The sequence below is a fragment of the Pelmatolapia mariae genome, linkage group LG4, assembly GCF_036321145.2.
Source record: "Pelmatolapia mariae isolate MD_Pm_ZW linkage group LG4, Pm_UMD_F_2, whole genome shotgun sequence".
Lineage (NCBI taxonomy): Eukaryota > Metazoa > Chordata > Actinopteri > Cichliformes > Cichlidae > Pelmatolapia > Pelmatolapia mariae.
In genome coordinates, this window is record NC_086230.1 from 17,347,461 (window position 1) to 17,374,705 (window position 27,245).

A 27,245-nucleotide genomic window follows, 5' to 3' on the forward strand; every position below is an offset into this window, starting at 1 on the left:
CTGCCTTTTACTTCTTTAATCTCTATGAATTTGCCTCGCCAGGTTGAATCCTACGAGGTTTTTTTTTTTTAATCTCCCTTCTCCATCACCTCATTTTTATCACTGCAATTATGCACTCTGCTAAGCATGTAGGCCCACACTGGGAAAAGCATTTCTTCTCCACTGGAGAGCCTGTCTGTCCTGTTTACCTAGGAGGCTGATGTGTGCGAGTGCACATGTGGGTAAGAAAGAGACGCTTCGTCATCTTTGCTGCAAACATGTTGATTGTCAAATGTTCCTACGTTTTGTTGAAGGCCGGATCAAGAAGCCATCCTGGCCCTTTTTTGTAGCAAATGTTGCCTTTTGTCCTGGCTGTGACTGCATCTACACGAGGACAATATCACTGACAGACAGAGCTAGTTTGGTGGGTGAGTAAGAGGCAAGGAAGGAGCGAAAGAGACAGATGGAGACTGAAAGACTGCGCTGCAGACAAAGCCAGGTGAAAAGATGAATGAGGTCGAAGCAAAATAAAGAAAGCACTGACGACAACATGCCAAAAACATTCAGAAAAGCATCCGTGTGGCAAAGTAAAACTGAGTGTGTCACACTGCTATACAGCCACTTGACTGGTGACTTTTTACAAAATGGCCAGATTTAGCTTTTGAACATATGTTGTATATCCACAGGAGCTCAGGAAGTGAAACTGAAGCCAACACTTCATGCACAGGATGTATCCATATTGGAATTGCATCTGCCATGTCTGCATTCACTAAAGCAGGGAAAGAGGGCAAATAAAGGGGGTATAGAAGAGGCAGGGAGAGGGAGGAAGGTTATGGAGGAAAAACATAAAATGTGAAACACACACAAGACTAACGAGCAGGGAGGTGACAAAGAGCAAGAAATAGTGAGAAAAAAAGACTAACAGGAACAAAGAAAACATGCTATGCGTATATATAATATGGCTGTGCCGTAATCAATCTATTCATTGTACTGGATGTGTCCCTGTCATTCAATTCAGACATGTATACTTTAAACCTTGTATCTAATAAATGGCATCTCTGTTTTTCTGGCGATTGCCATCAAACGTTTTGTTTAGCACCCAATAAATATCACATTTTCAATATCTAGCAATAAATAAATATATAAAATAAAATAAAAAGTTAGGTGCCATATGAATACTGAACAGCTATTGCTTGCTGTAATCAATCCTTCTGTCCAGATTGGCTGAAATCTGTTCCTAGTGTGCTTCCAATATAAGTGATGGAAAACAAAATCCAAATCTAGTTCTTTGCAAGAAGAATATATTTCAATGTTTATCTGTGGCTAATATGAGTGAGACAAATCAGTGGATATTTGTGAAAGTAACAGTCTGTTTAGTCAGAAAACCCTGTTTTTGTGTTACCATCCAGCCAACTCAACAACAGAGGGAGTTTTATCTAAACAATACAATACCTCTACAATACCTACATCTATATGACTGGACTCTACAAGGCTCACACTAGCTTCATATAAACGTAGAACAAGTGCTGGAAAGTTTGTCATTCATTTTTTTTCTTTTCAAACAAAGCTCGATTTTTCGGATCTGAATAAACTGACCAATCAGACAGCTGCAAGTGTGCTTGTAGCTCAAAACCCACACCAGTATTGGATATATAAATAGTAAAGTAATGTTATTCATCCTCAGATACACAGCTAGACAATGCTCTGAAATTAATTCCCTGCCCCCTCAGATGTGTTTCCAACTCTGCCAACAAGAGTTCAAACTGCCCCGCTGACATCCTGAAACATGTAAAAAAGTGGTCATGACACAGTCTCAGCTCCTGGATCAAACCATGAAATTCTATAGAACCATGCTCTATCAAAATTTAAAATGCATGTCCATTTATATGTATCTCATTTTTCCCAGAAACAAAACTCAGGTAAAAAAAAAAAAGAAATCAGGTAATTCTTTGTTTTTACATTCATCAGCTCCCAATCAGCCCAAATGGCAAAGAGAAATTAAAAATGCATGCCATTAAAGAGTTCGGGTCTTAGGAGGTTAAGTGACACAACAAGTGTTGTTTCGTCTTGTTTTTTTACAACATGTTCAGTGAGTCTTGGCGTTGAGGCGCCATTTCTTCTGCAACTAAAATGGAGTTCTAGTCTATCCTTACATGCTGAAGAGAAACAGGAGGATGAAAGAAACCCACAAGCACAGGAGAAACCATGAATGGGGCACCAAAAACTACACGCAGAAGATTAGTAATTTAACGAAAGACTTAAAATATCGATGTCCAGATCTGTTTGAAGAATTCAAGTTGAGTATGTTTCACTTCACAGTAGCAACATCCAAATTATTTGCTGTGTCAGTTGAAATCCTGAAATACATGTTAACATTTTAAGAGAGCTAGCCCTGCCATTCTGAAATCAACTTTATTCCACAGGCTAAAATGTTTGCATCAGCTAACATTAAATGCTAATGCAAATATAATGTAACTGTAACATTAGTAGGCTACTCACCAACCATCCTAACATATCAGTCTGTGTTAGTGTTAACATTAAATTTTAATGTTAACATTTTAAATAAATGATCAAGAACCACTTTCTTTTGGTCCTGATAGGTATTGAGAATTCCTCTAGTATTGTTACTGACTACATTGCTAAAGGTTAGCCATAAATATTACATAGATTAAGCTTAAGCGTAGTTAGTTAGGTTCCAATTATAAAATGATCTGTATAACCATGAAATGCAAACATTCACTAAATAATAATCTTATCTTTAAGCATCATGAAACCATACTAGTTAGTCCCAGAAAGCTAATCCCTACAGCACACTTAAGGTAGAGGAATTCAATTTTTGTCCAAAAACTGTGGCTTAGCTTCAGGTCTTTAGACGCAGGCTCTAACAACAACTGGGTGCGACACTGCTCTGCTACCGTACCAGTATTTACAGAGTGGACCCGAAATCAGATGCGAAACAGCTGGAGACGGGACAAAAGTTTTCATTGGTTAAACAGCTCTTTTACATGAAAAATCATTTTTAAACTTTCGCCTTTTACCTAAATGTTTTTAATTTTTCCATCTTCATCTTCAAAGTCCACTCAGCCACATTTTATCAGTTTTATCTACTACAGGCTATAAGTCATTAAAAGATGTGCACATGCATGCTGAGGTATTTAGTCTTACGAGCATGAGCAAAGCAGCAAGTGCATTCAAATGGGTCGCTATGTGGCACTTTTGATGTCTGTCCCTTTGATGGTAATGTGGCGGAAAGGGAGATGAGGAGAGGGCAGATACTAATGGGCAGATAAGAGGAAGGATGTGATGCAGGCATGCTTCAAGGAGATGAATTTATTAAATGACTGATATGGGGACACTAAGATCAGTGATGGAACATGAACCTGGGGGGAGCTTTCTGTCTTTTCCTTTAGTGGTCACACTGTAGGATTGGCAAAAAACAAAGGAAATACCACATAGATTGATAGCTGGGACTTAAAAAGGCAATGGAGAGCATATGGTGGGGAAAACAAAAGGAAAGGGGCCAGAATTCCTTGAGTACAGCGTTTCCAGTTCACCTGGACTTGTGCCCTTCTTTCTTTAGTCGGTGCTCTAAATATAATCTAAATATAAAGGAGGTGATTATTCAGGTACTTTATTGTATTTATAGGTACAACTTCTATTTTTTCCTCTTTCTAACAAATACTGCAGTCACAAATTTATTGTTGTCATGAAAAGAAAAGATAAACCTGCTTTACTTTGATTTAAATTTATTACAATCCAACTAAAATCTAATTTGGACTTCCAGATGGGCTCACTCTTGTTCTGGCATGCCACATTGGGTAAAAAATGTGGTATTTCATTACTTCCACAGTCTCAAGTGACACTATGACTATTTTCTTTGGTTTCTTTGCTGGAACTGGAATTGTGCAGCAATGACCCTGCTCTGCTCTCTCAGGGGGATGCATCCACTTGCAGATCTGTTGTTCACGTGTATGTATCCTTCCTGTTTTGTGGCAGATGTTCACTCTCCTGCACATATGGTATTCAGCCAGCTAAAAAACAGTAAAGCGGATGTCCACTCTTTTTGTCGCTGTATGCTCGAGGGGTAATTCTGGCATCCATAAAGCTGAGATTATTAGGTGCCGTTGCCTAGAAAGTTTAATGTGTCATGTAAACAAAGGGGAGGTGCTGCATTACGATTCATTGTGTCTCACCACACGATCTCCTGTTGTGCAAATGCATGGATCCATTTACACAGCAATGAATGTTTTAATAAAGTGTGCACTTCCTCTAGACCAGAACAAGAAGCAAACATGCTTGTATCCATATCTTTGTAATGGCTGCATCACCTTGAATTGTGTTTGCTACCGAGTATGACCCTTTTTTGATTCCTGACAGCAACAAACAGCTTAATAATGATCTCCCGCTTTCCAAGCCCACACAGGCTTTCCAGCAGTCCAGCACTCACCTGGGATGTGTGATCTCATTATTTCCACAAAGCTGTGTGTTGTAGTAACAGAGGGGATATAATGTACTCTAGGTGAAGCATAAAACCTGTCATAGAGTTTGTTTTTTTGCTGGCTGAACTGTGGCTCTCACAGTCACTTGAGGTTTTTCCATTTACTCAGATTAAGCTAGTAAGTGCTTTCTGTCTAACATTCACACACATATGAATCAGATCAATGAAACACATCAGAGAGCAACTTGACCAAGGGGCAGCCAGGGATCAAACCGCCAACCTTCCGATTAGTAGATGATTAGTAGATGACCTGCTCTACCTCCTGAGCTCAGCTACAAATTTGCTGATGTAAGGCCTGGCAGAAAGCCACCCAATGTAGCTGCCAATGTTGGTGGCACACCTAATGTTTAAAAAAGCCACATCTTTAATCCTTGATCACATTTAAGTGGATACACTGACATGACGCTTATGTGTAAGTATAAAATAGGAAAAATGCTGTAAGTAATTTGTTTGCTTTGCTGGGGTTGTTAGTCTATTCTTTAAATTGTGTTAACTTTCGCACGCTGTCAAAATCAGTCCTGACATCATAACTCTAATCCAATCACTTTCTTACTTGCCCTCTCCGAGCCAATCAGCCTTATTTCTGGCTGCTTTAAATCTCAGCGCTGTTCTGTCATTCTGCCTTTCAGACACCCACCTCCTCCTCATCTCTATCTCACCCTGGTCAGTCAGACCCCCATCTTCACCTCCTCCACCAGTGGTCCTGTCCTAATTCCTATCATTTCTTGGATTCCTTTCTGCTATGATGGTTCATCAGAGTCTAATTGGCAAATAGCTCATTAATTGAATTCTGCATCTCAATAAATCATGTTCAATTCTTCTAAATGATCCCTTCTTATTGAAATGAAGGGGAAAATTAGCCACAGTTACACAGAGCTGCCACTTGCCACCCAAGGCAAGGCAGACAAATGCTTGGGGGGCCAGACAAGTTATCCCAGAGTTGATACACTAGCAGTAGACTAGTTAGCAAAGCCACCAGGCTGAAAGATCACAGAAGCTAGTAGTTTATAACCAGTCAATTTGTCATCAGGCATTGTTATTGAAATAAACACAATCTCTGCCAAGATTAATGTTTTACCTGTTATAGGACTGCTGTTGGTGCTGTCAGAGTATTTATAGCAGAATGGTGTTGAACAGTGGAGAGGCCCCCCTGTGAGTTTTTGTCTAGAGCCCCACGAGACTCTAGAATCACCGCTGAAGTTACTAAAGTTTTTTGTTTTTGTTTTTGATAAAATTGTGTTTATTTCTGCTGTAAAGCTGGAAATCTGTGATGATTAACTCGGTTTTAGAGGCACCCTCAAGTTCTTGGCACTTCTGCAGTGGCTTCATCGTTTAGCTTTGGAGGCTGTAGATTTGCTTGTAACACACTCACAGCTTCTTATGTTCTTAGCAGGAACAGAACTGTTGTGATAATCCTATGGGAGTCTAATTTGACTAAGTGGGAAAAGTCAATTAGAAAGTGTCTAAACATTAAGTACAGAAATGGTCTGAATTTGAGCCTTTGAGTTGGACTACGTTTTATGTGCTCAGTTTTTACAGTTGGCTTCAGGTCTGAGACGTAACCAGTGAGAATCAACTGAACCTGAAAGAAAAAACGTTAACCAATCACCAAGCAGAATATCATGACTCACCACATCTGAAAGCCATGTAATAGGTCTACATGTAGCATATCATTAAAAATGAATTTGTACTTATTTCTGGTTGATAATGGTTCAGTTGCTCAAAGAGTCCTTAAACGTCAAAATCTTTTACTTTAACTATTAATTTGTGTTGTCGAACACATCCAGAGGAAGCTACTGAACTATGAGACCTAGCCTATATATATATATATATATATATATATATATATATATATATATATATATATATATATATATATATATATATGTATATATATATATATATATATATATATATGTATATATATATATATATATATATATATATATATATGTATACATATATATATATATATATATATATATATATATACGTATATATATATATATATATATATATATATATATATACGTATATATGTATATATATATATATATATATATATATATATATACATATATATATATATATATATATATATATATATATATGTATATATATATGTATATATAAAATACAAATGCTGGTATATGCTCCTGTGTAGAATTATAGTGGACCTGCTCAACGTTTTGAGGTGAGAGTCAGGTGTGTGTCAGTCCGCACTGAATTTTCCATTTCAGTGCACATCAGTGCAAATGTCAGTACTCATTGACTTCATCTCCCAAAACGCACCACAACCACATATTTGGAAACAAGTGACTTACCCACACATATGCACAGACAAAGACAGAAGTCATCCAGTTCTCATCAGCCACACCTTAACAGCGCTGGATAAACGTCATTCTCCTGTTTGCATTTTAATGTTAGTATCCCTTAACATAACAAATCACAAAATTTCCTTTTTAATGTGTGGTCATGCATCATGCTAATCAGTGCATTCGTGAACGGAATAATTGGAAGAGTAAGACAACAAGTTTGCCAGCAGCTGAGTTTGTGGTATGCTAGAAGAAATGCAAGGATAACAAGGATGAGAATTTTGGTTAAACCAGACTGTGTCTTGGACTCAGAGTAAGCACAGATTTCTTTCTTCCTTCCCCCTGCTGCTAATTTTTTTTACTCTGTTCCATTCTTTCTCTCCTTCACCCTCGTTCCCACACCTTCCTTGTCCTTCTTTACGCCTCCCTCCTTCCCCGTCAACCTTTCCATTAGTGCCGTGGTGTCATTCACAGGGGCAGCGGGAAGAGGGCAGAGTAAATCAGCGAGGAGGAGGTCGGCCTTGCTCACTGTCCAGCACTGGCTGCAATATCCTTGCAGGGAATGAGCGTGGTGCTGATTTGCATGATTAAACAGCATCCGCCAGACAGCCAGCGCTTCATTACTCATCGCAAAAGCACACAAGATGATTACAGGAAAATGGTCGGAGGCACACTCACACACACATAAATGCAGGCATAAACACCCATGCTGAGACGCACAGGTGCTCACAAATACTGTACATCCGAGTAATGCCATCTGACAGTATTTGTAGCAGAGCAGTAGTAAGGCTGATAACAGACCCAGGCACATACACACACCTTGCCGCTTCATTTTGACACTTAAATCTTAAAACCTTTCAAAAGCTACAGTCATGAGACACAATTAGAACTGCAGCTTTTTAATTTTTGCCCATCCTCGACTCGTCAGTATAATCTCCCGGCTGGGCAATGATAAAAGACAGCGATGCTGACCGCAGCGCATCAGTGGACAGGTACTGTATATGACTGATTTTTGTACAAGGAAAAGAGGGACAATCAATACACAGCTATTGAAGCCCTGGATCGATGAAAGGCCACAGGATTCACAATGCAGAACCACCCACTAACACCTCCTATTACTTCATGGTGCAAGCCCACTGCATTAAAAGCTTGTAAAATGTGTGAGTGTATGCACATATTTGAGAAATGCAAGCTTTTGCACAGAAAAGTGCCTGAATATCCCCTCCCTCCTGTCATGAGCAAAAGGATTCATGTGTCTGTTTAACTGTCTCCAAGGAGCCGGGAGAGCCCACCTTCACGAGCACAGCACCGATCAATAAGTGATGAGGCACCTTGAGCTGAGGAATTTGGCATCTAGCAAGAATCTTTTTATTTATTGTTGTTTGGAGGGAGGTTTATGCCTTCTGGTTACTTAGAGCTAAACATTCACGTGACATTGTGTGTCATAAAGAAGTGGAGTTCGATGAAGCTTAGATTAATGTGGCTTAACTTGATCGTTCCAGTGAGCATAAGCAGGAGAGTCCACAAGACAGCAGCAAGAAGAGGCTGGTTGCTTCAAATTGAGTACAGTGCGATTTGAGGAGCATTCTGCAGTGCGGCGCAGTGATTAAATATTCACACCGTCACGTGTACACCTGTGTGTTTGTACACAGCATCCCGTGTGTTCTCTTCAAGCCTTCCATCAGTGTGGACTTGTTCTTTGAAATCACCAAGGCGCAGACCGTGTTTCAGTCTGCTTCTATTCAAGCAGCTGTTCCGCTTTGAAGTCCAACATGAGGCTTTTATCTTGTTATCTTGCTATTTTATTGTATTCCCCCTACGCAATTCCATGCAGCATCCCGAGGGATACAACAAATACCCAGGGCCCTCTCTCTCATCCATAACACAGACATGGCCGACAATGATGGTAGGAAATAGGGGAAGAAAAAAAATGTCCATTTCATGTTTGAACTAGAACAAAGGGGAGTTTCCAGTTGACCATATACTGTAATGACGAGCCTAATTAATCAGATGCATAATTCATGGGATGGAAAAGTGTGCTGTGAAGGAGAGAAGATGGGTTAGAAAACTGCACCATCAGCAGTTTCCCGGAGAGGAGAAAATAGAAGAGACCACACTAGAGCCTGTGCTTAATCAACAGGACAACAAAAACGCAGTTATGGCCAAAGCACGTGTTGCAATAATAAAATGAAAGGACCTCTCAGGAGTTTAGCCTTATGTGAACACAAATTAAAATACATCCTATTATTGTGTGTTTGGTGCTGTTAATTCTAAAACTAGTATTTGTCACTCTGAAAATGCAAACTCAGCTACACTTCCTGTTTACTTGCCTTTATGTGTAATTTTATATACAGTCCACCGATCAGTCACAACATCACTAAAGTAAAATCTATAAACTTCACAGTAACTGCAAGAACAATTCTCTCTTAATGACGCTGAATAACAGACTCTATATAATGATGCACTTCAATTATATGTGACCATATTGTTTTATTTTGCGGCCTAAACTGACCATATTTGGACAAGACAGTGATGTATTTGCAGTGTGAAGTTACCACCTAATACTTATAAGTGGAGGAGTATAAGTATTTTGGGGTCTTGTTCACGAGCGACAGGAGGAGGGCGCGGGAGATCGACAGACAGATTGGTGCTGCGGCTGCAGTGATGCGGACGCTGTACCAGTCCGTCGTGGTGAAGAGAGAGCTGAGTGTAAAAGAGAAGCTCTCAATTTACTGGTCGATCTACGTCCCTACCCTCACCTATGGTCACGAGCTTTGGGTAGCAACTGAAAGAACGAGATCACAGATATAAGCGGCAAAAACTAGCTTCCTCCGAAGGGTGGCTGGCCTCTAACTTAGAGATAGGGTGAGAAGTTTGGCCATTCGGGAGGGCTCAGAGTAGAGCCGCTGCTCCTCCACATCGAAAGGAGCCAGTTGAGGTGGTTCGGGCATCTGATAAGGACGCCTCCTGGGTGCCCCCTGGGTGAGGTGTTACGGGCATGTCCTACCGGGAGGAGGTCCCAGGGGAGAACCAGGAAACGCTGGAGAGATTATATCTCTCGGCTGGCCTGGGAATGCCTTGGTGTTTCCCCAGGAGTTGGCTGGGGAGAGGGAGGTCCGGGCTTCTCTGCTTAGGCTGCTGCCCCTGCGACCTGGTCCCAGATAAGCAGAAGAAGATGGATGGATGGATGGATGGATGGATGGATGGATGGATGGATGGATGGATTGAGGTACACACTTGGCACTAAAAGCTGCGCTTTATTATACACGTTACAGTTCTCTTACCAAAATATTTGCCAAGACCCTACTTAACCTCCTAGGACCTGCCGTCCACATATGTGGACATCACATTTTGGGTTATTTAGACCAAAATACTCAATTTTGCTCTACATGGGCCTGATATCCACTTACGAAGACATTATACTGCTACTGTTCTATCAAAATTTTAAATGAATATCCTCATTTGTGGCTCTCATTTTTCTTAAAAACAAAAATAAGGTAAATTGAAATAAATAATTCTTTGTTTTTACATTCATTGGGCCCCAATATGCCCAAATATCAAAGAGAAATTAAAAATGCATGTTGTGGAAGAGTTCGGGTCTTAGGAGGTTAAGTCTCCAGTTATGTAAAAAAAAACAACCTTTTCCCAGGAATGCACTGGGCCCTGTGAAACACTAAGTACACCCTTACTGCTTCCATAGCAATTAAGAGAGTAAGTAGTAGCCACTTGCATCTAATTAACTCAATAATTGATCATGAGCAAGTGTGAGCATCTCTATAAATGTGACACAATGTCAGAATCGTCCCTGGAGTGGACATCTCAGGAAATTCACCTCAAGGTCAGACCATGCATTGCTCACAGAAACCCAAGCGCTACATCTCAGACTCCACAGTGCTCAGTTAGCGAGTTAAATGTTAAAGTTCATGACAGCACAATTAGACTGAACAAGTATGAGTCATTTGGAAGTATTGCCAGGAGAAAGCTTCATCTCTCTAACAAGAACATTACAGCAAGTCTTATGTTTGCAAAGCTGAACCTGAACAAACCACAAGACTTCCACAGCAAACCTTTGGAAAGATGAGACCAAGGCGGAGATGTTTGGCCATAATACACAGAACCATATTTGGTGAAAACCAAACAGCAGCACAAACAACTCACACCAACTGAGGGACGGGTAATGATTTTGGGTTGTTTTGCAGTAACAGGTCCTGGACACCTGATTCAGCTACGAACAGCTCTGTATACCTATGCCTGAGAGCTAAAGCTTAGCTAAAATTGGGTCATGCAACAGGACAATGATTCCCAACTGATCCCTTTTCTTTTTCAGAATGGCTGAAAAAGAAAAGAATCAAGCTGTTGCAATGGCAGAGACAACCTGAGTGAAATGCAGTGGTTGGACCTTTTGACAGGTCTGGTTAAACATATTCCCAAAACCTCGATGAACTGATACAATTTGGTAAAGAAGAGTTGGAAAAAATTCCTCCATGATGATATAAGAGACTGATAAAGTCACACAGAAAATAATTGCTTCAAGTTAGTGCTACTACAGGTGGTTCTACAAGCGTTCGTTCAAGCATTTGTTAATGTTCAAAGTACTGTGAAAACTCTTTTCCACATGACACCACCCAGATTAGGAAGAGATAGCTCAAGAGTTATTGAGTAAAGCTTGATGTGATGGAGAGGGGGTGGACAAGAAGTCTTGAAGCAAGACAACTTGACATGTTATAAATGTCTCCAATAATTACCTTTTTTTTTAACAATAAAAGCACCCAAATCCTATTGAGGTATGTGACACATAAGACTTGGATCAATGCTGCATCCATACTGATGAAAACACAATGAATGGCAATCAACTAGTAATGAGTGGGTAAAAGGCAATAAACCTTGAGGACAATGATCACTAGTGACTGACAAAGATTAGAATAAGAGCATCATGGATTCAGCATGTAATGAGAAAGCTCTGGGTGCCACAGCCTGAGATCAATAACTAAACACAGGGGACGCTGACGGTCTTCTAATGATGCTGCAGCTCATCAAAGTGCTAAAAAAGTCACCCATCTCGAGTACGCGGAAACAAACATGCATTTGTTTGTTCACCTTTGTCATCTGTGGCTTCACATGAATGAAAATAACCATTTCTTCCAGCGCTGCCCTTTTCATTGTTTTGCATTAGTCAGACAGACTTTGGTGGTAATTGTTATTTGTTCGGCTTCAGCTCTCCTCCGGGTTTATCTGCCCCTCTAGCCGTGCGAGGAGACACTGAGGCAGGTAGCTCCGTGTGCAGAGTTATCTTCATTTCACCTGGTGCATATTTCTGCAACTGTCGGTTGTTATGGTACAAATTAGGCAAGGTCACTTGAGCCGTTGCCATGGAGACAAGGTTACACCAGGGGATGATTTGATCTCGCCCTGAATTTCCACATGTGTCAGTGAATGTGTTCTTCATGAGAACGCGGTGATCCCACCAGCATATCAGATGCAGCGATTTACCCTTAAACCGAATCTGAAAGTAAAGCTTTGTTGTTTTTGCACATCCTGACAGTTTCTCTTTTTCTCTTTCTGACTACAAGTTCCTCTGTAATATATTAGCAATTTCTTTCTTTTTTTGTTATGTTTATCAGGAGCATTTCTTCCTACTTATTCCTTTTTCTTTGCATCACTACCTGTGCAGCTTTCAGATGAGGAAAGAGGACAGGGGACAGTCTTGTCTTCAGAAGGACTTTGATGCTCTGGTGGAAGGACTGAAAACTCTCACTGGCTTCCATCCTGGCTCTGGCTCATCTATGGCCAGAAATGCAAACACTGCAGGACTAAAAAGGAAAAAAAAGATAGAGAGAGCATGAAGGAAGAGATAGAAAGAAAGACAAAAAGAAAGCTGCTGGGCTCTTACTTGTCGATTCTGAGCCCATTCCTGTGGTGGAGCCATCTGCTGAGGGAAGAAGACGAGAGAGATGGAGTGCAGTGCAAAAACTAAGCCATGATCCACTCCAATTCCATTGCTGTTAATGAAATTTTACATTTTACACTGTGCAGAAAAAAATCCCCCACAGGATTCTTACATGAAAACACAGACATTCGAAACAAACACAGATAAACAAGTTCCCATACAATTGAAAAAGAACGGCAGTGTAATCTGTGATACTGATAACTCTGTGTTAGAGAAGCAAGCACTCAAATCTGCAGCAGGCTTACCTAACCTTTACCGTGCAGAGTGCAAACTAGAAGACAGACCATGTGGGTCTATGCTGGCATAACAATTATGCTTCTTGTTAAAGAAAAGTATTTCTTGTTTAAGACAAGACTGCTGCTTGAGGCAGGAGCCAAGGTTTTTACTGAGCTCCTGGAGATTTTTTTTCAGTTTTTCCAAAAAACTACATCTTTCCTGTGCATCACATTCAAAAGCCATCTTCATACAAGCATGTGGCGTATATGTATAGTATGCTCCTTCTTAAGGAGAACCAGGTAGCTCAGAAATGTCACACTAGTGCTGTGCGATACTGCAAATTTTGGTAGTGATCCGATACTGAACAAATACAGGACTGATATAAGTATGTATGTAGGGGAAAGCAGTGTGTCGTGATTAATGAGATGAATCTGGAAGTATTTTAATGACCACTAAATTTTACTTTACTTATTTTGAAAGTGGGTTTTTAGGAGTCCTGAAAATGTAAATATGCTTGTCACTGAAGGACTTTTGGGTCAGCTTGTGTTGTTTAAATGCGCTGTAGCATATAAATAAACTACACATGAAAGTAAATACAAAAAGGTTCAGACATTTTTTATAGTGCGTGTTTGAGGTATATTTTTTTCACACAATTCAGTGAGCTAAATACTGCACTTATCGTGCTAGTATTGATCTGATACCAATATCAGCATTGGTATCAATATTATCAATACTGGGATCGATCCGCCCACCTCTGTCTGATACTGCTACAGAGGACACACAGCCACTGGACACTGGGTTTAATAGCAAGGAAATACTGATTGTTGGTCTGGGTATGAAAAACCACATGGGGTTGTTGTTCTGTTAAAAGCTGCTGTGCAAGACAAATGTAAACTTGGCACATGTAAAAAAATATCTGTATACCTTCAGAGTGTTGCTGAACTCCTCTTGGATTAGTGGTGCCACAGTTGTGCAAGAAGTATGCAGTTGGCATTAGTTCAGCACAAATGACAGATGCCTTAAGGACATGACTGACAGCTGACATAAGCTGCGAGCGCGTGTTGCAGTTTCGATTATTAATCAGACAGCATGCCAACAGCGCTGATGAATTGCCTGCTCTGCTGCATAATCTATGTGCTGCTTTCCCCCTCGACCTTCACTTCGGATCGACCGGCTGTCTATGTGAAAGAGAGTAAAAGTAGGGAAAAGAGAAGACAATCTATCTCCATTATTCTTTTTTTAAACCAGGTTATTTAACATCACACCAGGCTGACTCGCTCCTTGTTTCCTGCTCTATCACTTTTTCCATTTCCCCTGTCTTTTCAGCTCACTATCTTCCTGTTGTTGCTTCCCTCGCCTGTTTTTTGCTCTAACTCTTACCCTGGGGAAATACTGCTTTGCTAATGACGTGCAGATTGTGTTGCAGAGAGTGGGATGGCAGCGTTGTCTCAGTGTGACACTGTTTCAAAGAAGTTACTGTTCTCGGTGTTCCTTCCCGCTCCTGCATGAACTGGGATGCAATAATAGACACAACATGTCTGATATATAATACTGTATCTGCAATGCTGTGAGGCAACTTCCTCACACATTTTGCAGTTTAAGCCATTCAGAAAAAAAGCTAAATACTGCCTCCTGCTGTTCAGCGTGGCAAAAGCCTATTGCTTCACTATATTAATCTATACAATAACTTTCAAAGTTGCATGTACAGAAAAATAAACCATGCTTATTGGTCGCTCCCTTATGTGAAGCTCTGTGCTTCTCCTAAGTATGTCCTCCCATTCACGGGCCATTGTTTTATATTCCGGTATCAGTCCCAGAAGTCAACAGACCACATGAAGCCCACCTGCCTCGTTGGTGTTCAGGGACAGGTGAGGCCTTCCAGAGCCAGAAGGCTCAGGCAGCAACATGCAGTGAAGCTGAGCAGTCACACGAGACCGACAGAATCAGAGGTCACAGCTGGGGCCGGTTCAGGTGAACAATCAAGCATGGTCATGTGTAATTGACTTATAATTTGCTTATGACCTTTCAAACACATATTGAATTCTAATAGACTCAACTCAAATACATGATTAGCCAAATCACATTTTTCTCTGGGAAGCAGCTCTGGACACAGCTGACTGAGTAATGAGGATCTGCTTATTGATCGCTCTCTTGCTAAACTGGTCACTTTATGACAGATAAAGTTCACATCTGCAACCTGTAGTCAAAGACCACCTACGTGTCTACAAAATCAAGTGTCTACCTTTGTTAGCATCTCCATAAGTTTTGTGTTTTTGAGCTAAAACAGCAGTGCGTACCAATTATGCGCTCATGAACTATGACCCAGACAGCCAGGGTTTTAATACATAAAAACCTCTGGAACTAATTGCATGAACTTGTTTGGAGGGACTAACTACTACTACTACTTTCTGTCCTGTAACTTTTTTTAGCTCCCCCGCACTCTCCTCTCCTAATTTGCAAAGCAAGAACTGGGTTTCCCTCTCTCTCACTGTAGCACGAGAACATATGAGACATTGGTCCTCAAAAAGACAGTCAGAGAGGGGTCAGGCTGCAAGGAAAGGGAAGGAAAGGCTGCGACTAATTTGCATATTTATAGTCCTGCACATACTAAATTAGGCAGTGATGTAGGGTTACATCTAAGCTATTTGAATGAATAATTTTCTTTTTTTGGGGGGGGGGGCAAAAAAAAAATCCAAATATGTAATTTTGATGAACTGAGATGAGTTTTAGGCATTTAATCAATCGCAGGAAGATTTTTTCATCAAGCTTCATAACCATCACTTCTAACACAAGGGTAAGCTTGCTTAAGACCATTGTCTCTGTTTTGATATGTTGCTAATCTGTAGCATGTTGTGCTTCTGTAACAGCAGATGGGATAACAACCATTTTAATCCATTTCTGCTGTTTCCTTTCTTGGCTCGAGTCCAGACTGTGGTGAATCTGCAGGGTATGGGTAATACAACCCCCCCGGCTGTTCGGCGACCTAGGTGACCTGTATACAGGAATTAGACTCAAATGAACTGTGACAAACCCCTGCCACTCTCTCTACAGGCACCTGGTTTGGAAAGGTCATTTCCATGCAAAACACGCCTGATCTGTGGGCACTGTGAGCGACATGGACGTGCATGGGGGAATGAGTGAAATCTTTTTTTCTGCATGACATAATGATCTCAGGTAAATACAATGTGCATAGATTTGTGTTGGTGTCCTAGCAACTAATATATGGCTATGTTCATTATTGAGAAGCGGGCAAATCACAGATCTCTGTGACATGCAAAAGTGAGCAAGAGGCTTTTGCAGTTGCTAATAAATCAACATTTTCTTTTTTTCCCCACTTTGGTCGTTCCAGGCAGGTGGCTTCTGGCCAGCATCTGCGTTGCTTGCTGAGCTGGCAGTATCAGAATGCCTCTGCTGTCTGTTCAGTATTGATTAGAAAAGATGATGAACTCGAAGCTATCTGGAGGGACAATTTTTGATTTTAATGCGTGTATAGATAGACTTACTGGACCTTGCACAACATATGCAGTTTACTGCTGAGCAAGGTGAAAATATGATACAAAGGTGATTCTTAGAAAAGCACAGAATACATTTTACAGGTTTGATTTTGCAGAGACGGGAATCTGCAGGAATCGGTTTTCTCAAGGAAGCATTTAAAAAAGTGGCTAGTGCTGCTTAAACAACCAAAAAAAATCACGTTTATTAATAGTTTATCGTTATTTGGAAATAAAGCTAATCATTTTCTGAGAGTTCTCCCTTCACAAGCTTATGAACTTGAGTGACATCCCAGTCTTAATCAACAGGGTTTAATATGATGTCGACCCACCCATTACAGCTACAACAGCCTCAACTCTTCTGGGAAGGTTTTTCACGAGGGTGTTTATGGGAATTTTTGACCATTCTTCCAGAAGCACATTTGTGAGGCCAGCCACTGATGTCGGATGATACGTCCTGGTTCTAGTCTCCAGTTCATCACAAAGGCGTTCTTTTGGACACATTCACAGAAATCTTTGCAGCACCTTCATGCCTAGGTGTGGCCAGTGAGGTGATTGGAACACCTGAATTCAATGCTTTGGATAAGTGAGTGAATGATTTTGGCAATATAGTGTACTTAAACAGAGTTTATTGCTAAAGCTGTAAAAGTTTCGTTCTCTTGTAGATCAGAGCAGGACACATTTCATTGTCAAAGGAACTATAAACGATTTTTTTCAAATAAAAAATATACACAGAGAAAAAACATTTTCGGTTTATAATTAACACATGCATACTCTGCAGGGTTTGATTATTTGGTACTTTAACTTTGCATTACAGGAATTCTGTTGTTTTTTTTTCAGTTATGAAGCATATTAAAAATATGACAAATATTAAGCTCAGCTCTGAAAGAGAGTAGCTATAACCATATGCAGGCCACTCCGTCTTCTATGGACCATCTAAACCCATGCAAACTGGAAAACAGCTGATTTTAATGCTTCTGCAAATGAATCAAATTAAAAGTTACTTACTTTGATAATAAAACATTTAGCAGCCTATTGAATTCACACAAACTGATCAAAGTAATTATGGGAAGACTTAAATCACACATTGGATGTTGATCAAATATTCACATTGTATTTGACAGATGGTACAATTCACTAGGAAAACCGTCAGTGAAAAAATATTTGGGAAAAAAAAAAGGATGTAAATCCAGCTGCAGATCAAACATGCTAATGAGACTGCAGCACTGTTTTTACCTCTGCCACTGACTCAGGACTAGTTTTTGTGTACATATCCACACTGGCCCCCACTGTTGAGATTAAGAAGGTAAGTTGCCAGATAAACCAAGACCCATATTTTTAGGCAAGAAAATAACACACCCACAAGGTGCCACTAGAGATGAGCCTCTCTATACAAGACAGTCTCAATGACGGGGGTGGGGAAGGTGACAAAAAACAAAACACCCAAAACAATCTTGACAAGATTTTGCTTTTTATTCATCATGGTACAACATGGACAATAAAAGCAGGGCAAAAAGAGAAACAAATTAAGTCTCCAAAATTGATCAAAATTAAATCAGAGTATTTTACAGTTATGGAACAAGAGCGATCAAAATGAGCTCTAAAGTAGAGGAGAAAAGAAGACACTGCTCGTCTCAAAAGGTCTAACACTGTACATACGCTTCAGCTGACTTTAAAAAAAAAAGAAGAAAAGAAGGGAGGTCAGGAAGTGAAGTAGAACCTGACAAATCAATACAAACCACAAGCACTGTTCATTTTATTTTATTTTCACTAAATGCCAAGAAACACGGAGGATGTGGAAAGAGTTTCAAAATAAAAAACAAAAATCCATAAAGAGTTTCTCTAAGTTTGGTTTGTTAAGTGATGTCTGGCTGACATCTTGACCAGTAAAATCAGATAAACAGATGAACCACAACTATCCTTATCCAGCCAAAAGATGAACAGGTAATGGAACAAGAAAAATCGATGCATTCTGTCCTCTCTCCTCAATTTTACGTGTTTTAATTTATATTCATGTTTCTTTAAATAAGCCATTACACATTTGTGGTTCACCTTGTTTTTAAGCAGCGAAGTATCAGGTTCAGGGTAAGGATGGGTGCACTCTTCAACTTCTTCCTCAACCAGATATTCCAGCTTCCCCTGTTGAGCATAAAGAAACGTCCACAAAATGCGATGTTAGCCAGGGTCCCACAACATCCGCTTGTAGCAACGACTGCTGCCACTCAAACAACAATTTACAAAGTCATTTACTAGTCAGATTTCCCTCAAGAGACACTGCTAATAATGCACAAAGCTATCCATTTACTAGCACAACAGACACTTGAAGTCTTGACTGCATTTGGCCAAAATTCCCTGAGATTATTTTGTTTTCTATACATTTTGCACAAGTTTGCAATTTAAAGAAGCTCTTCAGGAGCTGCCTCAAGTCTAAACCTGAACTTAGTGTCAAAACTACAATATCTGCTTTGCCAAAGAGGAAATGCACTTGATGTTTTTTTTAAGTGTAAAATTACAAACACCTGAGCAAATTAGATTTTTAAAAACACACGAACGAAGCACTGCGGAAAAGCACACATCAGCAACGATTTCCAAGTTGGCAAAGGAATATGAGGCAGGCTGTCTGTGCATCTGTGTCTCTCTGACAATCCTATCGCACATTCTCCCCAAACATGTTTGAAAGTTAACAAATAGGAAAACAAAGAAGGCACAATTAAAAATATATGTGACACAATCAAGCTTTCAAGTTCGTGTTCTGGAGAAGTACACAATTTGCTTTTTTTTCTGACAGGCAACAGCATTCAGAAATGGATGTGGGTAGAGAAAGGAGTACCTGGGGTGAGTACCTGCACAGTTTGAGAGTCAGAGAGTATCCATGATTTTTAATTTGCCCTTTTCTCATGTGGTCTCGCTCACAACACCAACGCTGTGTGAGGTATGGAAGTCAGCTGCAATTCATTCGATAAACCCTACCCTCCAGTTAGTTAGGTTACGTTAGGCCCCCGGTGCTTTAACACCCCCCAAACACACACTGGCATGGCATCATCAGGCACAGTACGCTGGACAACAAATCCATGGCAATTGAGTTATAAATATGGCAAAATAAATAGCTTCTTTGTGACAAAAAAAAAAAAAAAAAAAAAAAAAACTCTGACCAAGGCTGTGTGTTCACCTGTGCGTTTACATATGAGCAGGAGAAAACTCCAAGGTTTTTAAATGGAAACATGTACACACACAGTGACTGGTTTTCCTCCCTATATGGATTATTACAGCAACAAATAGCAATTATTACATTTTGCTACTTCAAAGTAAAAAAACAAAAGATAAATAAATATAAAAATAAATAAATAAAAGAAACAAGTAAATACAGGCAGGAAATCTTGACTGGATGCGTTAACTTTTTCTGCCATTTTGTCCACAAAGACAAATATACATCTATAAGGATCAAAAACCGATACAAAACGAGGGGTACCTCTGGGCATGTTTGCTCAGGACTACACTGGCCTTTCCCTCTTGGCTTTGTGTGAATGATTTCTACCTTCTTCTCATTCATCGGGCCTAGTCCTTCATCTTCAGTGCATACTTATGATGCACTATTCAAAAACAGGATAAAGATATTTGCATATAGTACATAAGACAAAATCATAGGCATTGAACTGAACATAAACAGGGTGGGAGAGCAGGGGTGAGAGGGTGGGTAAAGGGAGATGGGAAAGGTGGGTAGGGGAGGGGACGTGAGAGGGGAGGGTGGAGGGGGTTGGGTTGAGAGCCAGGGGAGGTGTGAGGAGGAGGACGCACTTACCTGAGCCTGATCTGAGGTCCTATCAGATCAGTTTTAATTGGACTGAGTGTCACCTTCAGAATGGAGGAGCTCTTGCTGGCCGTTTAGCAGAGGGGAGAAGGCAGCCGCCTCCGTCTGCATCGGTTCCGCTTCTGAAGAAGCCTTGATGGCGGCTGCATCTCCGTCTGAGTGCTTGTCTTTCTTAGAGCTGCTCCTCTCCTCTGTACCCTTACGGTCTGAAGAAAAGAAAAAAAAAAAAAAAGAAGAGAGAAAACATTGCGCACATTAGCAAGAAATATTTGCGCAACCTCAGTTTAAACTGTCTTATTAAAGAGTTCAACAGGTGCTTGTTGATGCACAAATGTTCAGTAGGATTGTGTCGAGCTCTGGCTCACCCCTTTCATTTGTTATGGGCACAGACTGCTGCAGGACTTCTTATGGGAACAGCTTGATTGTGTAAGTAGGTTGTCTGGGTAAGCACCAAACAAACTGCCCTTTATTGGTATTAACAAAATTATCTGTGCCTGAATATTATGCATTAGTAATCCTAATACTTCTCATTTATGGAATACTGTCCTAAACAGACAAAAGAGGGAGACTGTACAATTACTGCTCATGTAGTCTAAAAGATACATAAGTGCTTTGTGTGAAGTGCTTTATGTAACATAATTTCAAACTACAATAGGTTTCTTTTAAATTCATATTGATACATTTTTAAAATTGGTTGCTCCACGGTGTAGTGGTTTAAACATTCACCTAACAAGGAGAAAATCTGGGGTTTGATCCCGGGAGGAAACACAAACCTCTTTCGGGTAGAAGACAACTTGCATAAAAATCTGCCAAATCAGATATGTGGAGCTACTCATTGTGACTCACTGAGAGCAGCTAAAAGTCTCACTAGGATTTTTTTCTCCATCTCAATGAGACTTTTACCTGGATACATAATAAAATGCTTTTGCCAGTGTTGAAGAAATTCCCTCAAGGTATTCCTAATGTAGACCTGTCCAGAGTGGGCCCTGCCTTTCACCATATGAAACAGGCTCCAGCCCCCCATTTTAAACCTGAACTAGATAAGTAGAAGAGCACAGATAGATGGAGGGATGGTATTCAATATATATTGTTTGGAAGGACAGCGGATGATGAGGAAGCAACAAACAAAAATAAAAATAATCAGACGGTACCTTTGTCTTTTGATGACCGCTCTCTGTCTCTCTCCTTTTCCCGATCCCTGTCCCGGTCCTTGCTTCGGCTACGGCTGCGGTGGCGGTGAGATTTGCGCTCTGAGCTACGCGATCTCCTTCTGTCACGACTTCGGGAGCGGCGTTTCCTGTCGGAGCGTTCACGGCTGCGTCTTCTCTCTCTGTCCCGGCTCCTACAGAAAAGGCGAGAAAAAGTGCTGTGGTTAAAATGATTTTTGAGAAAATAATCATTCAGAATTACAAATATATCATCCCTCATGTTTTAAATTGTAACATTTCATTGGATTCTGCTTTGTGTGTGACATTTCCGTGACCATAAATCCAAGTGCAACGCTCAGTCCGGTCAGTCGTACCTGCTACGTTTGCGTTCCCTGTCCCTGTCCTTGTCTCTGCTCCTGGACCTCCGGCGCTCGCGGGATCTACTCCGTTTCCTGTCCGATGCTCGACTGGAGTGGCGGCTGCCAGAGTGGCTTCGACGTGCCCTCCTATCCCTCTCTCTGTCCCTCTCCCTGTCCCTCTCTCTTTCTCTGTCCCGCTCTCTCTCCCTCTCTCTTTCTCTGTCTCTCTCCCTTTCACGCTCTCGCTCTCTCTCTCGTTCCCTCTCCTTCTCTCGCTCTTTTTCGCGCTCCTTCTCCTTCTCTTCCCCCTCTTTGCGCTTTTTCTCCCTTTCCTCCCTCTCCCGTTCCCGCTCTTCTCGTTCTCTTTTGAGGGCTGGGTTTTCACCCTGAGGGTCTTCAGAGCGACGGCGCAGTTTTTCCTGAGAATACAAAAACATTACATATTATATAATTTCTAACATTTGCAGACATTCAAACAATAAGACCAAGCATGGTCGAATTGAAACACTCTTTCAAGCAGCTCAAGTTTGTAAAAAGTTCTAGATACAAGAATGATACAATCCTGTCACCTTGAGCTCTTCTACAGTGGATTTGATCTTGGCGTAGCCCATGTGCTGCTTCCCCATCAAGTGGTCGTCCACTCGGGACTGTGCATCGCCCACAATGAGGAAGGCCCCACACACCTCACACACTTCCATCTGTTTCTCCTGGGCAGCAAAGCTCTCGATGGTCTGGATTGAAAGGACATAAATTTGTTATTAGACATCAAGTCAAACAATAAGGAAACATTTCTGATTTGCATCATAGCTGCCTGCCCAGCTCGCACAGATTTTACTTTAGGAGTATTAATAACAAATACAGCTACAGTGAAAAATAACTTTTAGCTCACCGGCTGGGTTTAAACTTGTATTTGAAATGGAATTAAACTTATGTTAACTGACTGATAGTAGGTGATGCTCATGTTATGCTATCTTAAGCTGTGTTTGTAGGCTGATTAGCCCAGGGTAAACTGACTCACCGAGGGGGTGGAGCTGAGTAGTTCCCTCTCCTCCTTCAGCTGCTCCACCAGTTTCATCATTCCCTGGGCCTCCTCCACTCGGCCCTCAGAGCCCAGCTCTTCAATCTGAGAAAAAGAAAAAAGCCATGTTACAATGTCACGACTTGATTTATGGAGTGCATATAAGAATTTAGGGAGTTTTATTTTAAATAATGTGATCTGTAATAGAGTCAGGGAAAAGCATCTGAAATGTCATACAGTCTAGAGTGCATGCACAAAAACAGCTGTGGTCACAACAGGTAGCTGTTCCTGTTTTAATGCTTTCAAGTCTGAAGTCAGCTTACACTTAGATCAGTGTGAACAGCAACATGTTTCCTTATTTTCCCAAAGGGTTCAAAATCTCCTTCCACAGATTACATTTGTTTATTATTCAATTATTTTCAAGAGAAACTGCACAAGTGTGGGTAGCAATGAATCTCCTGACAGGACAGCCTTTATCAGACTTGTACTCTAATGTAGTCTTCTTTTCAAATGCATGTACAGTTAGCCATGCACTCCACACACCTTCTAAATTCACAAATTTTGGTGGAACAGTGAAGCTGCAGAGGTTCAGAGGTAGTTAAATTAGAGGAGTTTAAATATATGTGGTAAACCAGCCGAGGTAATGCAGACCGCACAAGAGAGGTGAAGACATGAGTGCGGACAGGGAGGTGTGGGTAGAAATGAGTGTCAGAGGTGATTTGCAACAGAACGATAGCAGCTAGAGTGAAGGGGTAGGATTATCAGATGGTAGTCGCACCTGCTATGATGTATGAGTTAAACTCAGTTTAGAGCTCAAGGAGGCAGAGTTAAAGATGTTGAAATATTCATTGGGAGAAACCAGGAAGGAAGACTTATGGATGTGGAGAAGGAGGACATGCCAAGAGTTAGCGTGACAGGGGAGGATGCTAGTAATAAGGTCAGAGGAAGGCAGGTGTTCCACTGTGGCAACCCCTAAAGCAAGGCACCAGAAGAAGAACTTGTAGGAGATCGTCAGATATCCTGATGCAAGAAGACCAACCCGCGTTCAAATCTTTCAGTTTTTCTCAAACACTACCAATTTAAAGATTTCGGGCAAACCTGCACAACCAGGTCTTCGATCTTCTCTGTTAGAACCTGGACTTTCTCCTCATTCTTTCCTGATGGACCAGGGCCCTACAGAATGAATACATGAAGACAATTAAGTTCAATGCATCCGAAGCAGAAACATACAGGTAATGTTATTTTCTTTTAGATTCATAACTTGCACTGTGGTCCGAGAAAACATGAAGATGCACAGAAGAGTTTGAGAATGATGTTCTTAAATAAAAGCACGAACCCCTGCATTCTGCTGAGCCTGGGAAAGCGCAAGCCGGGCATGCCCTCTGCGGATCCGCCGCTCCACTTCTGCCAGGAGTGACTGCAGATAGCGCAAGAAATCTCGCTCATAACCTTCCTTCATGAAGCGAGAGCTTTTCTCATACCTGGATATAACAACACAGAATTGGTTAGTTATGTGTAACATATCAAGCCAAAAAAAAACGGAAAGAAAAAGGAAAAAAAGCCACAATTAGAACTTACATTTTTCGAAGATTTTCATCATGGATTTTCTCACAAGGACCTGGGAACCCAAAACAATAAACATATTATTGTCAAATAGTTGTTTGTCAAATCTCAAGGGCTTTGTCCAGATTATAATACATTTTGGGAATACAAAGTTCCCAACTTACCCAAGTCAGAGCGGGTGTTTGTGAATAACTCGGCAGGGCAGAAGCCACACAAATAGTACCGACAGACCTTAAAAGAAAACATATCAAACAGTTTTATGTAAATTTTGCTTCCATAGTAGATTACATTGGATTAAGTGACAGCATGTTACTTACACCAACTATAAGCAAATGAATGTGGTAGTCGTACAAATTCACCTAATCAATTTCTGCTTGAACTAAGAACACAAAACATACCCACAACACTGCAAGTGCAACAAAAACACAACAGCATGGAAAACAGTATTTATTACTAATATTAAATATTAATGCCAAATTACATACAAAGCAATATGTATGTAACCGTATTTAGTCTTAAGACATCGCAATGCCAGTTTATGCAATAAGCAGAGCATAACCTTTAGAGAACGTAATGTGCAGGTCCTTTCACACATTAGCACGTCGAAATCATTTGTATTAACACAGTTAAACAGTTAAACTATTATCGCAACAATACCTAGAAAACAAGTTGCTAAAACTGAAGTAAGCCCAATGAAACCCTTTAAGAATGACCGAATCGTGATGCTAATCTCGCTAACACGCGTGCTCAAGCACCGCTGACTCAAACCGCCCGCTTTTCGCCATCGATTCTGTGCGTGAATCGAAATTTTTTAATTTGGAGGCCATACCGCCTAAACTAGCCGGTACCCACCGCGCACGCCACGCACGCTTATTTTGGACACCTCGCGGCTAATAGGTTTTAAAACTAGCTAAGCTAACGGTAGCTAGAATGCTAACTTACGCTCTCGTCGTCCCAGCGTACGTTGGACCGCTTCTCGTCAGGGGCCAAGTTTCTATCTCGACCCATCAACTCATCGAGTAACTGGGCGGCAGAAAGCATTATTCCTGCAGGAATGTAGCCTTAATTTAAAGTACTACAATAATATCCAGAAGGCCCAATTTACACCATCTGCTGCGCGAAGTACTTCTAATCAAAATGGCAGACCTTGTAACAACAACGCCCGCTAACAGTCCGAGTACAACTAGCCCAGGAGCTGCTCCCGCGGCCTCTGAACCGGAAGTACTAGTTTGACCATCGTGTCCAGGATTCAGTTCTCCGTATCGTGCCGCAAACTTTATCATTGATCAAAAACGGACAAAATGTGCGATTTCTATTTGTATTTTGATCAGAAACCGCTGTTGCGGCACTGCGTATGTTTATACCTTGTTTTATTTTGAAAGTTTACAACGGAAGCAACTTCAGAGTAGTCTGATGAGCTTGGAAAGAAAAGCGTCTGGACTTCTTTAAGTTTCTTGAAGACAAATGCTACATCGAAGAGCCAGATTGTGGTGGTGTGTGAAAAATATCATCAGAGGCTATCACACAAGGACATTCAGACTAATGTTATTTTCCACTAGTATTGGATCTTTATTTGATACTGTAATATATAATGTTTACTTGTTGCTTTTACTCAGTTCCCATCGGTCACACTAAAAACTTCAAACTCAGTGAATGTTGATCATAACAAGCACACGCGAAGCTTTCTGACTGCATATTTCACAGTTGCAGTGCTATGACATCATCAAAATCTATCTCAGTGATGCAGATTTTGCCAGATCTGATTACTGCCAGGAACGATTAATAAATGCATACTTTTGTGACTTGAGTGCTGACCAAATATTTATTAAGGCAAGTCCACATAAATTTCCTGTTAATGTCCCCAGTGTGTTTTAGTTTTCCTCTGTCACAGCAACCCTCTGCATGTCCTCCTTCACTCCATCTATGAACTGTAACTTTGCCTCCTCTCCTTTCATTTAACCATACATCATAACAGGTCTTACTACCATCTAGTAACTCATTTCAACTCCCTCTGAGTTTCTATGCACCTCTACAGCAACACTCAGAGCAAGCATTGCATCTTTTTACATCCAGTAGTGCCTCCAAAAGATTTTTTATAGGGTGGTCATATGGGGGCCACTAAAACTATTGGGCTGGCAGAGCAAAAACTGAATTCACAGTTTTATTATGCTGTTGTCAAATATAATTTCAAATATAACATATTAGTTTTCTGCTAAGAAAGTTGATATCACTGAAAATATGCACATATGAAAACCAAATAATATTATGAAATCCTCTTGATTCCCCCCCCCCCCGCTCTTCTCAACACACTTTCTTCAGTCATTTGTGCATTTCCACCTCTTACCTTAATCACCCTAAACTGCTGTGCATCTTTTCCACCTTGATCTCTTTCCATAACCAATTTATACAACTCCTGCTCTCTGTTCTTAGTGTCAAGAGCCTTACATACAATCCACTATTATCCTTTGCCACTTCTCTTTGCTGTACACCCAGCCTCCCAGTACTCTTGTCTACTTTTTCTTTGCTAACCTCTTCCTTTAAATGCTTTCTTGTACTTCCGCATTTTACCACTAAGACTCCTTATCTTCTTTCCTCTCGTCTTCTTGCAATTTCCCTCGCCACTCACAGAGTCTGAAACTGTGATTCTTTAAAAATGCTGCCTTGCAGCTGTAGTATCCCTGGTGTATCTTACACCAAAGTTCAAGTTAGTGTAGTATCGTGGGTGTTTGCTCCCCTCTAGTGGCATACTGAAGAAATGCAGCATAAAAATGTACTGCAAGTTTAAAACCAGTATTTATAACTTTATTAAAATGGATATAAAAACAAAAGTAACAAGTGTGCTTGGGACAAATAATCAACAGCTGTTTTAGCTTTTTCTGGACTGGGTATTATAAGTGTAGGGA

At 40.7% G+C, this 27,245-nt stretch overlaps 1 protein-coding gene across 1 annotated transcript; it reads right to left on the reverse strand.

Annotated features, from left to right (window-relative positions):
* Positions 1-17,900: 17,900 nt before the first annotated feature.
* On the reverse strand, positions 17,901-25,528 carry luc7l3 (LUC7-like 3 pre-mRNA splicing factor). Its single transcript, XM_063471660.1, has 11 exons — positions 25,285-25,528; positions 24,507-24,573; positions 24,358-24,397; positions 24,116-24,260; positions 23,878-23,952; positions 22,780-22,884; positions 22,331-22,492; positions 21,777-22,180; positions 21,406-21,596; positions 20,246-20,460; positions 17,901-18,585 (listed from the first exon to the last, which is right to left on the reverse strand). Exons 1-10 carry the CDS (start codon positions 25,381-25,383, stop codon positions 20,279-20,281), a joined length of 1,470 nt encoding a protein of 489 aa, XP_063327730.1. The 5' UTR covers positions 25,384-25,528; the 3' UTR covers positions 17,901-18,585; positions 20,246-20,278.
* Between the last annotated feature and the right edge of the window lie 1,717 nt (positions 25,529-27,245).

Excerpts from the sequence above, each read along its gene's own strand:
- luc7l3 (XM_063471660.1), bottom strand. The coding sequence starts at position 25,383 with ATGCTTTCTGCCGCCCAGTTACTCGATGAGTTGATGGGTCGAGATAGA. Across the intron at positions 24,261-24,357 it reads GATGAAAATCTTCGAAAAAT|GTATGAGAAAAGCTCTCGCT; the intron begins GTAAGTTCTAAT and ends TGTTATATCCAG. Across the intron at positions 20,461-21,405 it reads GCGGTCATCAAAAGACAAAG|ACCGTAAGGGTACAGAGGAG; the intron begins GTACCGTCTGAT and ends TCTTTTCTTCAG.